The sequence below is a fragment of the Zootoca vivipara genome, chromosome 4, assembly GCF_965207765.1.
Source record: "Zootoca vivipara chromosome 4, rZooViv2.hap1.1, whole genome shotgun sequence".
NCBI classification, from domain to species: domain Eukaryota; kingdom Metazoa; phylum Chordata; class Lepidosauria; order Squamata; family Lacertidae; genus Zootoca; species Zootoca vivipara.
The window spans coordinates 99076473-99091107 of record NC_142587.1 but is presented as its reverse complement, the minus strand read 5'-3'; the positions used below and the strand labels follow the sequence as shown (position 1 = coordinate 99091107).

General features: G+C 46.6%; 1 protein-coding gene across 1 annotated transcript in view; it reads right to left on the bottom strand.

Annotated features, from left to right (window-relative positions):
• LOC132591138 (uncharacterized) overlaps positions 1-14635 on the bottom strand; it is a 55065-nt gene that overhangs the window by 29211 nt on the left and 11219 nt on the right. The window contains exons 4-6 of the mRNA XM_088668474.1: positions 9386-9453; positions 7673-7799; positions 884-2385 (exon numbers count right to left, since the gene is read on the bottom strand). Of these exons, the coding sequence (XP_088524600.1) occupies positions 884-2385; positions 7673-7799; positions 9386-9453 (1697 nt within the window). The remainder of the gene's footprint in view (positions 1-883; positions 2386-7672; positions 7800-9385; positions 9454-14635) is intronic.

Below are 14635 nucleotides of genomic sequence, written 5' to 3'. Positions count from 1 at the left end.
TTTTACATCAGACCAAGCCAAGCACAAACTGGGCGCAGGGGGCAAGAGAATTATGGTCTGCTTGGCAAAGGAGCGGATATTAAACCTAAGGTTGGAAACAATTGATTAGCTATTTTTCTACAGTTCCTTCTTGCCTGGCACGAGCTAACAATCACATTAAACCACTTTTCTGAGATTGCTGCATTCTACACAAACTACTTCTGTCCATTGATCTCACATGGAAATGCGGTGGCCACCGTTGCTCAGCTTTTGAGCGGGTTGAGATCCTTTTAAGCCTGTTTCCCTCTGTGCAGCCAGAGCCCAAAGCATCTAGGGAAGGTTGTTAGCTCTGAACCGTTTTTCCTTTGTTTTTTTCTAGCCTCATGGGGCTTCCTTTTTTGGCCTCACACACAGGGGCACCACTTGCAGGGTTACGCCTGAGTGTAGGGAAGAATAGGGAAAGGGGAAAAGAAAGACAGACAGACACTTTGACCTGCAAAGCTCTGGGTCCGAAGTGGGAGAGTGAGAGAGGGAAGAGAGTTCTCCCCTGCCCTTCCTCCAGGCTACTTTATTCACACAAAGGGATTGCGTCACATAATTAAAAATGACCAATCAGAATCCTCCATGTACCTCCCAGAGAATCCCATGCAGTCCTCGCATGGGAGAGGGTCAGGTTGCAAGGGCTAAAGGAAACTCAACCTTATCACCTACAAGGCTTCTACAAATCCTAAAGCTGTATAATGGTTTCTCTGACCTTTGTATGGATTCTTTTATGGGAAATGAGATTGGTGTTAGCAATTAAGCTCTTTCCACATTCCACTCACTGATAGGGTTTCTCCCCTGTATGAATTCTTTGATGGGAATTTAGACTGTGGCTGTGACTAAAGCTCTTTCCGCATTCCACGCACTGATAGGGTTTCTCCCCTGTATGGATTCTTTGATGGGAAGTGAGACTGGAGCTCGTACTGAAGCTCTTTCCACATTCCAAACACTGATAGGGTTTCTCCCCTGTATGAATTCTTTGATGTCTTGTGAGATGGAAGCTCTTCCTGAAGCTCTTTCCACATCCCACGCACTGATAGGGTTTCTCCCCTGTATGAATTCTTTGATGTATTGTGAGATCGGAGCTCTTCCTGAAGCTCTTTCCACATTCCACGCACTGATATGGTTTCTCCCCTGTATGAATTCTTTGATGTGAAGTGAGATCGGACGGTGTTCTGAAGCTTTTTCCACATTCAAAACACTGGTATGGTTTCTCCCCTGTATGAATTCTCTGATGGAAAGTGAGAGAGGAGCTCTGACTGAAGCTTTTTCCACATTCCACGCACTGATACGGTTTCTCCCCTGTATGAATTCTTTGATGTCTTGTGAGATCGAAGCTCTTCCTGAAGCTCTTTCCACATTCCACACACTGCTGTGGTTTCTCCACTGTATGAATTCTTTGATGGGAACTGAGAGAGGAGCTATCAGTGAAGCTCTTTCCACATTCCAAGCACTGATAGGGTTTCTCCCTTGTATGAATTCTTTGATGTCTTGTGAGATCGGAGTTCTTCCTGAAGCTCTTTCCACATTCCATGCACTGATAGGGTTTCTCCCCTGTATGAATTCTTTGATGGGAACTGAGAGAGGAGCTCGTACTGAAGCTCTTTTCACATTCCACACACTGATATGGTTTCTCCACTGTATGAATTCTTTGATGGGAAGTGAGAGAGGAACTATCAGTGAAGTTCTTTCCACATTCCAAGCAGTGATAGGGTTTCTCCCTTGTATGAATTCTTTGATGTCTTGTGAGATCGGAGTTCTTCCTGAAGCTCTTTCCACATCCCACGCACTGATACGGTTTCTCCGCTGTATGAATTCTTTGATGTGAAGTGAGATCGGACGGTGTTCTGAAGCTTTTTCCACATTCCAAACACTGGTATGGTTTCTCCCCTGTATGAATTCTCTGATGGGAACTGAAACTGTCCTTCTTCCTGAAGCTCTTTCCACATTCCACGCACTGATAGGGTTTCTCCCCTGTATGAATTCTTTGATGTCTTGTGAGATCGGAGCTCTTCCTGAAGCTCTTTCCACATTCTACGCACTGATATGGTTTCTCCGCTGTATGAATTCTTTGATGTGAAGTGAGATCGGACGATGTTCTGAAGCTTTTTCCACATTCCAAACACTGGTATGGTTTCTCCCCTGTATGAATTCTCTGATGGGAAGTGAGAGAGGAGCTCTGACTGAAGCTCTTTCCACATTCCATGCACAGATAGAGTTTCTTTCCAATGAGATTTTGTTGATGGGAAGAGGATTGGGAAGTCTGACTGCAGCTTTCTGCACACTCCAAATTTTTACATGGCTTCTCCTCTCTGGGGATTTTATCGTAGTTACCCTTGTTCTCAATTTCCAATTCATCACGATCTGCAATGGAAATAAAAAGGGTTTAGAGCAGGCATCCCCAAACTGCGGCCCTCCAGATGTTTTGGCCTACAACTCCCATGATCCCTAGCTAACAGGACCAGTAGTTGGAGAAGATGGGAATTGTAGTCCAAAACATCTGGAGGGCCTGGTTTAGAGCCTCAAGAATAAATGGAGAAGAACTTGTGGAAGATTGTGGAAGACATTTGGGGAAAAGTGTATTTCAGAGGTTTGATGGCTCCCAACACCACTTCTTTTGGAGTAAGATTATAAAATTATATATCAATGGGAAGATGATTTAATCAAGAATGGAATTCAACAAAGTTTGTTCAATTACCCGTATTCTATCAAATGTTATAGCCAAATAACCAGGAAAAGGAACCACAACTTGCTTTGGTTGACCTTTGTCAATGTGTTATGTGATTGCTATCATGTCGATTGGTTTTTTGTTTTCTTTCATTTAGTGAGGTTGTAAAACATAATAAAATTAGAGAAATGGCACAAAGAGTTGACTGGTCACCCAGAAAGCGATGTAAAATAGTACTATTAAGTGAAGAAGGCTACAGTTATGAGGAAATTAGAAGAGAGATTGGAGAAAACTTAACCAAAGCTAGCCTTTCTGGTAAAGGCAGGAAAAGGTACAGAAAGGCAAGTGACGATCGAAAAATGGAGAGACGGTCCCTACATGAAAGAATAAAATCATCTGGGTGTATACAAGATGACATGGTGAAATGTAATGTGAAGTTGAGTGCAAGGACTGGTCTAAATGTTAGAATTCTAAGGGAAAAGCCATTGTTATCTCTCAAGCAAAGGTTGAAAAGATTAAACCCATGTTAACTGGACAGAGGAACAATGGGTCAGTGTTATTTGGAACTATGAGACCCAAATCTCCTTGCTTCGTAGTCATGGCATAAAATACCTGAGAAGAATCAGAGAAGATTTACATCCTACTTGCATTACACGACCCTGAAACACGCAGATACTGTGATGATCTGGGGTTGTATGGCAGCAAAAGGTGTGGGCAGAATTTGTATCATTAATGGGAATGTAAATGCCCCAAAATACATAAATGAAATACTTGAGCCCAAACTGAAGCGTTCCGCAGGCGATCTTTTCCCAGATATTGAAGCATCTATATATAATTATATAAGTATTTATTTATTTATATATTTTTTATTTCAATAGGATTCAGCTCTATGTCATGTTGCTGCTGTGTGTAAAAGGTTCTTTCAATATACAGTAATCCTATTCCACTGCTGGAATGGCCTGGGAATAGCCCAAACTTTAACCCAATCGAGAATCTATGGAGCCGACTAAAGAAACTTGTTAGTCAGAAGCAACCCAGCAATAAAGCCCAATTAACAGAGGAAATAATTCAGTCTTGGTTTCACATTATTACAGCTGCAGAACTAAAAACTTTTCACTTCACGGGAAGGCGTTGTAAGGCCGTAATTAAAGCTAAAGGTTACCAATGGTTACCAAAGGTTTCATGTTTCTTCTTTATGACTGCTGTCCTAATAAATACTCCTTCATAAAAGTTCCTGTATTAAATTCTTCATTAAATAATATTTCCATTGATATATAATTTTATGGTATTACTCCACATAAAAGTGTTCAGAAATAATCTTTTCACAAAAGGTTTCCACAATTTTGGCCACTGGTATAAGTTGTTCATTTTCATAGAATCATAGAATCATAGAGTTGGAAGAGACCACAAGGGCCACCCAGTCCAACTCCCTGCCAAGCAGGAAACACCATCAAAGCATGCCTGATAGATGGCTGTCAAGCCTCTGCTCAAAGACCTCCAAAGAAGGAGACTCCACCACACTCCTTGGCAGCAAATTCCACTGCCGAACAGCTCTTACTGTCAGAAAGTTCTTCCTAATGTTTAGGTGGAATCTTCTTTCTTGTAGTTTGAATCCATTGCTCCGTATCCGCTTCTCTGGAGCAGCAGAAAACAACCTTTCACCCTCCTCTATATGACATCCTTTGATATATTTGAACATGGCTATCATATCACCCCTTAACCTTCTCTCCTCCAGGCTAAACATACCCAGCTCCCTAAGCCGTTTCTCATAAGACATTGTTTCCAGGCCTTTGACCATTTTGGTTGCCCTCTTCTGGACACGTTCCAGCTTGTCAGTATCCTTCTTGAACTGTGGTGCCCAGAACTGGACACAGTACTCCAGGTGAGGTCTGACCAGAGCAGAATACAGTGGTACTATTACTTCCCTTGATATAGACGCTATACTCCTATTGATGCAGCCCAGAATTGCATTAGCTTTTTAAGCTGCTGCATCACACTGTTGACTCATGTCAAGTTTGTGGTCTACCAGGACTCCTAGATCCTTTTCACATGTACTGCTCTCAAGCCAGGTGTCTCCCATCCTGTATTTGCGCCTTTCATTTTTTTTGCCCAAGTGTAGTACTTTACATTTCTCCTTGTTAAAATTCATCTTGTTTGCTTTGGCCCAGTTGTCCTCTGGGGTATTAGCCACCCCTCCCAATTTGGTGTCTTCTGCAAACTTGCTCAGGATGCCCTCAAGCCCATCATCCAAGTCATTGATGAAGATGTTGAATAAGACTGTGCCCAAGACAGAATCTTGTGGCACCCCACTAGTCACTACTCTCCAGGATGAGGAGGAGCCATTGATGAGCACCCTTTGGGTTCGGTCAGTCAGCCAGTTACAAATCCACTGAATGGTAGCATTGCCTAGCCCACATTTTACCAGCTTCTTTACAAGAATATCATGGGGCACCTTGTCAAAGGCCTTGCTGAAATCAAGATAGGCTATATCCACAGCGTTCCCTTCATCTACCAGGCTTGTAATTCTGTCAAAAAATGAGATCAGATTAGTCTGACATGTCTTATTTTTCAGAAACCCATGCTGACTTTTAGTGATCACAACGTTCCTTTCTACGTGCTCACAGACCGTTTGCTTAATGATCTGCTCTAGAATCTTTCCTGGTATTGATGTCAGGCTCACTGGGCGGTAATTGTTTAGGTCCTCTCTTTTCCCCTTTTTGAAAATAGGGACAACATTTGCCCTCCTCCAGTCTGCTGGAACCTCGCCTGTTCTCCAGGAATTTTCAAAGATTATTGCCAGTGGTTCTGAAATCACCTCTGCCAGTTCTTTTAATACTCTTGGATGTAGTTCATCTGGCCCTGGAGACTTGAATACATCTAAAGGTTGTATATTTTCTCCCTGCTTATTTAACTTATATGCAGAATTCATCATGCGAAAGGCTGGACTAGATGAATCCCAAGCCGGAATTAAGATTGCCGGAAGAAATATCAACAACCTCAGATATGCAGATGACACAACCTTGATGGCAGAAAGTGAGGAGGAATTAAAGAACCTTTTAATGAGGGTGAAAGAGGAGAGCGCAAAATATGGTCTGAAGCTCAACATCAAAAAAACCAAGATCATGGCCACTGGTCCCATCACCTCCTGGCAAATAGAAGGGGAAGAAATGGAGGCAGTGAGAGATTTTACTTTCTTGGGCTCCTTGATCACTGCAGATGGTGACAGCAGTCACGAAATTAAAAGACGCCTGCTTCTTGGGAGAAAAGCAATGACAAACCTAGACAGCATCTTAAAAAGCAGAGACATCACCTTGCCGACAAAGGTCCGTATAGTTAAAGCTATGGTTTTCCCAGTAGTGATGTATGGAAGTGAGAGCTGGACCATAAAGAAGGCTGATCGCCGAAGAATTGATGCTTTTGAATTATGGTGCTGGAGGAGACTCTTGAGAGTCCCATGGACTGCAAGAAGATCAAACCTATCCATTCTTAAGGAAATCAGCCCTGAGTGCTCCCTGGAAGGACAGATCGTGAAGCTGAGGCTCCAATACTTTGGCCACCTCATGAGAAGAGAAGAATCCTTGGAAAAGACCCTGATGTTGGGAAAGATTGAGGGCACTAGGAGAAGGGGACGACAGAGGACAAGATGGTTGGACAGTGTTCTCGAAGCTACAAACATGAGTTTGACCAAACTGCGGGAGGCAGTGCAAGACAGGAATGCCTGGCGTGCTATGGTCCATGGGGTCACGAAGAGTCGGACACGACTAAACGACTAAACAACAACAAACTAGCCAAGTATTCTTGTACTACCTCCTTACTTATTCTGGGCTGTGTTTCCCCTGCTGAATCATCTGCTCCATATTCTTCAGGTCGGGCATTGTTTTCTTTTTTGGAGAAGACTGAGGCAAAGAAGGCATTGAGGAGTTCTGCCCTTTCTCTGTCCCCTGTTCGCATTTCACCATCTTCTCCTCTAAGTGACCCCACTGTTTCCCTGTTCTTCCGTTTGCTACGGACATACCCATAAAAGCCCTTTTTGTTGCTTTTAACCTCTCTAGCAAGCCTGAGTTCATTCTGTGCTTTAGCTTTTCTGACTTTGTCTCTACACGTGCTGGCTATTTGTTTGAATTCCTCTGTGGTAGTTTCACCCTTTTTCCATTTCTTGTACATATACCTTTTAAATCTTAACTCAGTTAAAAGTTCTTTAGATAGCCACCCTGGCTTCTTTAGGCACCTTCCATGTTTCCGTCTCATTGGTGTTTTAAAGTTAATGTTCTTTTTATATGGGCTCAGATTATTATTATTTATGTTTCATGTTTATATATGTGTTGGAAGCCATCCAGAATGGCTGGGGCAACCCAGCCAGATGGGGAGGGTATAAATAAAAAATATTATTATTACTACAGTGGTACCTCAATTTAAGAACAGTCCTGTTCCGGAAAAGATTAAGTTGGTAAACCAAGGTACCACTGTATTATTACTACTACTACTACTATTATTATTATTATTATCTTCATCATCATCATCATCATCATCATCACTGCTACTACTACCTGAGATTCAATGAGCCTAGCTCTTCTCTGCAATGAATTTTGTTTGGCCCAGTCATGGCATCCCCTCCATCGCCAATGTCAGTCGTCTCTTTGGTCAACCCAAAAACAAAATCTGAAAATCTGAAGCTACTTACATTTCCTAACGATTCTGAAGCTGACATTTAAGATGGCCTGGGCAGTTCAGACCAGCATAATCGTGGTAGAAAAAGGAATAATTTGAGGAAGATTGTTTAAAGAAAAAAAGTGTAATTTACTGTTTATTGTGGGGGTCTTAGGTCACAACTGGACCTAATGGTCAGGGGTCCCTTTACCTTTACCCAGGTTCCCAGGTGTTATAGGGGCCACTGTTGAGCTCTGTGAAAATATATGAGGTTGGTCACATAGAGGTATTTTTTTAATTTCCAGGCAGATAGGATGATCCCACAGGGAACCTTACCAAGAGAGGCCACGATCCCACAATTCTCCTCCATGACATTCTTATGCAGAGCTCTCTGGTCAGGATCAAGCAACGCCCACTCCTCATCTGTGAAATGAATAGTGACATCTTCAAAGCACACTGGACCCTAAAAGAAAAAGGGGAAAGTCCTCCTCTGAGACAGCATCAATGATCCGTAACACAATCCTCTGTTGTTTCCTTCCTGTTAATTGCGGTGTTGTTTCAATAGGATTGATTTGCTGCACATTTTATTTATGGATGCTTATTTTATTCTGCGTTTTAATTATGGGTGTTCACTATGGGGTTGGTTAGGTGAATCCAGGCCGCTATTTGTTCTCATGTGTCCACTGCTCAGAAACCAGTTTTAGCATTCACTGATCAATCTAGAACAGGGGTCCTCAAATTAAGGCCCAGGGGCTGGATGCAGCTCAATCACCTTCTAAATCCGGCCCGCGGACGGTCTGGGAATCAGCATGTTTTTACATGAGTAGAATGTGTCCTTTTATTTAAAATGCATCTCTGGGTTGTTTGTGGGGCACAGGAATTTGTTTATGTTTTTTTTTTCAAAATATAGTCCGCCCCCCCACAAGGTCTGAGGGACAATGGACTAGCCCCCTGCTGAAAAGATTTGCTGACCCCTGATCGAGAAATAAAATAAGCCTATTTTGGATGGCCATCTGTCTTGGATGATCTAGCAGAGATTACTGCAATGCAGGGGGTCTCCTGGCTCTGAGAGATAAGCAGGGAGGGTGGCTTCTGGCAAAAGGAGAGGAAGACACCGGTGGCTCCGCCTTATCCTGACTCACCTCTGCCTCTCGACCTCCCTCCTCCCACTCAGCTCCTTCCTCTTCTGCCTCTGATTCTCCACTGCATTCTGCCACAGAGTCTCCCAGCTCACTACAACCCCAGAGTCGGTCACGACTGGACCTAATGGTTAGGGGTCCCTTTACCTTTACCTTTATTTACAGTGCAGTCAGTACTATGTACATGTTGTCAGTCTGGGTCAGAACCTCCGAATGGAGAGTCGCACGTCTTTTTCCAGCAAAGTAGTACTGAATCTCCGCCCCCGTCGCTTCTTGCGCAATTTTGGGACCGGCGGGAGCGGTCTTCTTGCCGCGCTTTCCCTGCTTCCCCCTTCCTTTCCTAAGTGGAGCAGTGGCTCTGCTACTCTGCCTGAGCCATGCCCTCTACTTCCCGATTCCCCGCTGGAGACATCCCCCTCCTCGCTCCCACTGGCGCTGGGAGAAGAGCTTGTGCTTAAGATGGGAGGAGGCTGTAGGTAGCTTCTGTCCCTCACACACGGGGTCGGGGTCTCCTGGCTCTGAGAGACAAGCAGATAGGGTGGCTTCAGACAAAAGGAGAGGGAGTCACCGGTGGCTCTGCCTTATCCTGACTCAACTCAGCCTATCGACCTCCCTCCTCCCACTCACCTCCTTCCTCTTCTGCCTCTGATTCTGGACTGCATTCTGCCACAGTGTCTCCCAACTCACTAAGCCCTGTTACCCCTTCAGCTTCTGACACCTACTCTTCCCAGGCTTCTCCCTCTTCCCCCTCCGACTGCCCATCCTTCTTCTACCTCTACTTCTTGGGCTCTCAGCCTTCTTCCTTTCCTGGTTCCCCAGCTGCATCCTCCCACAATTCCTCTGTGCCCAACCAGTCCATGACATTGCTCCAGCCCTCGGCCTCTGTCCCCACAATGCAGCTTCCCCTGACCTGATCTGCTTCCCTTCTGCCCCCATGAAAAGACTGATCAGGAGGTCTTGCCGGCATCATTCTGTCACCTGCAAGAGAGAAAAGGTAAACAGGACGTCAGGAGTGCCTGCTTCTCTCACAGGTGAGACAGGGAATCTCTAACTACAGATGGGCCTTTGAGAAAGCCTTACCTGCTGAGAGCATTTGGACGTTTGTGCCCATTTCATATGTTTGCTGTGCAGAAATACATCTCCCCTCCTCTGGCCCCTTGTTCCCAACTGTCTCCCCCCAAAACAAGATGAAAAGAACTTTCAGATGAGTTGGAAAACCAACAGAATGAGACCAAACAGAGAAAAACCACCTTCCTCCTTACCCAGTGGCCTCTCTCTGGTGTCCAATGGAGGCCTCTCTGCCTCACAGGAATCCAGGTCCATTTCTGCAAAATGATCCATTCCCTGAAAAAGAAACAAGGATTTACAACAGAGAATGGTTAGAAATATTAGAGAGTGACAAAGACTTGAAGGGTGTGAGATCTCATTCCATGGATGCTTTCCCAGAAAACGCATGGGCCATCAGTAGAGCATTATGGGATGTTCTCTGTCCTGTTTGGAGCCCCTTGGGAGTATCCAGAGGAAAGTCTCTCTCACCTGCTTTCTCTCCTCTGCCTGACTCAGGAGGAAACCTTCGGCCAGGGCCACTGCCTCGGAACTGGTCTCCGCTCTGCATTCCCTCACCCAGCTCTCCATCTCCGGGGGAAGGACAGCCAGGAACTGCTCCAAGATCACCAGGTCCAGCATCTCAGCTTTCGTGTGCCTTTCTGGCTTCAGCCACTGGTGGCAAAAGTGGTAGAGTCGGCTGCAAACCTCTCGGGGTCCTTTGGCCTCCTGGCAGCAGAACTGCCTCAACTGCTGGCTCTGCACCTCTGAGCGGAGGGTGTCCTCCTCACCCAGGAACTTCTGCAATGGGTTTTCCCAGAATCCCCCACTGCTCCCAGATTGGATGGCATGTCTTCTTCCTGTTCCAGGGCCAGCTGAGTCTCGCTCATCCATCTGTGCTATCAGGAAGCCACAGAGAGATCGGAAGGAACCCTTTGGTCTTCTGCCAAGTTCTGTCCGTCTTAACGAGAAGCTCTAGCAAATCCTACAAAACAAATACATTGTTCTGTTACAGAATTTGTAGGACAGGGGAATACAATGGTTCCCTGAGCAAGCATGGGTGAATCTTGTTGGGAACCAAGGCTGGACTGCACTGGGTCCCAGGCCATGAGTTCTCTTTTTGAAAAGAAAGAGGAGGAGGAAGAAGAGAAGGAATAAGTCTCTAGCCTTTTAGCAGTGCAGAATGTGGAGGCAACTGAAGGGATTTATGTGACAAGTCTGAAGAAGTGTGCATGCACACGAAAGCTCATACCAAAATATAAACTTAGTTGGTCTTTAAGGTGCTACTGAAGGAATTTTTTTATTTTGCTTCGACTCAGACCAACACGGCTACCTACCTGTAACTGGGATTTATGTGAGATTAATCAATCTGGTTTCTGCTGCCTTCCAGTCACTGCATGAAGTCAGAACCGACTAACAAGGGAATCTTGTGCAGCTGCCCTTGGAGACGGCTGGGAAACTGGTTTGCAATGCAGCAGCCAGCATATGGGCTGGGATCCCTCTCTTTATTCCTGGCCTTTCTCTCCCACCTTAACTTCCTTCCTCCACGTGGTTTTTTTTTTGGGGGGGGTAGTCCACCTCCTCGCCCAGCTTTGGAAAACCATTTGCACATGTTTCCTCTGTTGTGCAATGACACTGAGTGATGTCACACAGAGTTAAAGTCCCAGGGACTCCTTTGTTTGAAAAAGGAGATTTGGTGGGAGTTTGGGATCCTCTGATCTCCAGGAAGGAGAGCGTTGCAGACCTCGCCCCCCCTCCCTGGCAGGACCCTCTCCTCCCTGACTTGGCTTGAGCAGATCAGGCCCCCCAAGCCCCCTCCCCTGCTGCAGCCCTGGGACCCCCACCGTCTCCCCACTGCACCCTGGGGGGGGGAGAGAGAGAGAGAGAGGAGAGGAGACTCACCAGATCCCAGGAGGGGCAGCGATGCAACCCTTGCAGGAGAGAAACCAAAGCAGGAAAGGACTGGGGAGGGAGGGGCCTTGGCTCTGGAGGACCTGGCCCCCTCTTGCTTCCTGTCCTCTCTAGGAAGGCAGCTCGGTTCCCTTTAACCCTTGCAAAGCCGAGCTCTCCGAGCTTAGCCCTCTCTCGCTTGGCAGAACCTCTGTTTTTATTATTTTTTATTGATTGGGGGGGGGCTGAATTCTCTGGCTACGCCAATGGCCAGAGATGCTTTTTGGGGGTGAGGCTCTTGGCTGGATTCTGATCATCTCCCTCCCTTGGCCGGAGACCAGAGGAACAGCTTGCAGGGAAAAGGGCTTTGCAGGAGGCAAGGGACCTCCTCCTCGAATTCAGGAGTGGAGAGGGTGGAGGCGATCCCTGGGGTCATCTAGTCCAACCCCCAGCAATGCAGGAATCTCAGCTCAAGCATCCATGGCAGATGGCCGTCCGATCTCTGCTTAGAAACCTCCAAGGAAGGAGAGTCCACCACCTCCGAAGGGAGACCTTTCCCCTGCCAAACTGCTCTCAGATGCCCCTCAAGGCAGCGGGTCCTGAGTTCTAGTGCTGCTGAAACAATCGCACTGGCTACCAAGGAGCATAGCTGCCAAGTTATCCCTTTTTTAAAGGGATTTTCCATTATGCTGAATAGGCTTCCTCGCGAGAAAAGGGAAAACTTGGCAGCTATGCCAAGGAGGAACCAAGCAAAGTACGTAATAAATAAATCTTATTCTCATCGTAAATGAGTAATACTTTCTTATGCATGCTTTTTATTCTAATATACAAAAGTATCCCATTTCCCTTTCTAGAAATGGTTAATTGCTAATTCAATGGACTGAAAATGAATGGTTGCTGTTTTTCTGTTTAGGGAAGCTTTTAATATTTGATAGAGTATTTTATTTTAATATTTAGTTGGAAGCTGCCCAGTGTGGCTGGGGAAACCCAGCCAGATTCACGGGTTATAAATATTCTTATTCTTATTAAAATTGATTAGGTGAGTTTTCTCCTTCTAAAAGAGGCAGGTGCCCTGGGGAGCCACGTTGTGATTCAGAACTGCCAGGCAGCTCAGCTCAGGGGCTCCGACCCCTGAAGTGCTCCAAGCAGGAGACGGCCAAAGCCATCCTGGTGAGTGATGGGTGGTGTGTGGGGCCCCCATGGGGAAGTGGGGGAGACAGGGGCTTTGGGGATGGGATTGGACCCCTCAGACCTGCTCCCCGCTGGCTGGGCTCTTTACCCCCTCCACTCTGCAGTTGGTGGTGGTTGACGAAGGATTAGGCGAGGCGTCCAGTGAATTCTTATATTCTCAATTTCTTATTTTGATTCTTATTTCATGTATTACTTTTATTCGATTGATTGATTTCTATTTTATTTTAACATTTTATATACCGGTATATTGCACAAAGCAGCTCAGAGCCCTCTTCCCCCTCACAACTGTTGCTTTTGGCTACGTCAATGCCCACATATATCCTTCTGCTCTGAGGCTCTTGGTTGGACTCTAAGCTTCTCCCTCTGTTGTCCGGAAACCAGAGGAACAGCTTGCAGGGAAAAGGGCTTTGCAGGAGGCAAGGAACCTCCTCCTCGAATTCAGGAGTGGAGAGATTAGAGGGGATCCTAGGGTCATCTAGTCCAACTCCCAGCAATGCAGGAAATGACCTCCTTTCCATAAAAACTTTGGATAAACCTAAAGAAGACCGCATACATACAGCACTACAATTCACACCTTACACATCTGCTATTAAGAAGCTTATCTATAAACATTGGCACCTCTTATCTATCATCCCAGGTTGCCAAAAACCACCATTGTTTGGACTGAGAAAAACTAAATCATTACGAAAGTACTTGGTTAAGTCAGACTTGCTCACATATCCGATGCATAGGTGCCAACTCCCAGATTGAAAAACCGGGATCGGCACCGGAAGTCGCGCTGCGGCCATTTTGGAACTGAGCAGAGCAGCACTGGAAGCTGCTTCTACGCATGCTCTGCCCATTTCCAAAATGTCTGCAGTGCCAGAAATCGCTTCTGAGCATGTCCAGAGACTCCAGACATGCACAGAAGGAGCCTCCCCAGGCCGGTAAGAATCCGGGGGATTTACAGGGTTTTTTAAAATCCAGGCTGCCAGTGGGAAACAGCTGAAAAAAATGGGGGTTTCCTGGGGAATACGGGAGACTTGGCAGATATGATCCGATGGAAACAACTAAGGGACACTTTAAGTGCGGCCATTGCAGTGTCTGCAAATATGCACTCCAATTTATAAACTGGCTTCAAGTTTCGGATCGAACACTTCAGCAACTGCAACACCAAAAAATAGTGTATATGCATTGATATGTCAGTGCAAGATGATATATACAGTGGTGCCTCGCTTTACGAAAAACTCGCTAGACGAAAGAGTTTTGCGTTGCGTGAGGCATTCGCAAGACAACAAGGTTTTCTATGACCGCCGCTTTGTCTTGCGAAGCACAGCCATAGAAAGCAGCAAAGGAAGATTAGCTGTCAGTGTGGGAAGCTGACAGCTTATCTTCCTTTGCCAGGGGGGACGGAGCCGAAATGCGGCGGTGCGGCGGCTGCCCCTGCCTGTCTTCCCCTTGGCTCGGGGGAGACAGGCGGGGGCAAGCAGCACCCGCTGCGCTTCGGCTCCGTCCCCCGGAGCCACCGCACCGCCGCACACAGCCAGCATGGGACGGCGCTTCGGAGACCTTCTCTGAAGCCCCGTCCCATGCCGGGGAAGACAGGCGGAAGGTGGCGGGGGGAGAAGCGCTTCCTCCCCCCGCCGCCGCCTCACCGCACACCGCCTGTCTTCCCCGCCGAAGGAAGCCAAAGCACAGGCGGGCCGCTTCCCCGCCACCGCCGGTCACACAGCGGGGAGAGGACGAGACTTCTCAAGCCCCGTCCCATCCCCGCTGTGTTCCTCGCGCTTCGGCTCGGGGATTGGCAGTGGCAGCGCTTGCTCTCTTGGCTCAGGGAAGGCAGGCAGGCAAGAGAGCAAGCGCCTGCCTGCCTTCCCCGAGCCAAGAGAGCAAGCTCCACCACCACCGCCAGTCCCCCAGAGCCATAAGAATGCACTGATTAAGTTTCAATGCATTCCTATGGGAAACCGCAACTTGTTTGACCCGTGGAATGAATTAATTTTGTCTAGCGAGGCACCACTGTATAAGCAAAAGCACCAGACCAAAAAAAGTACGT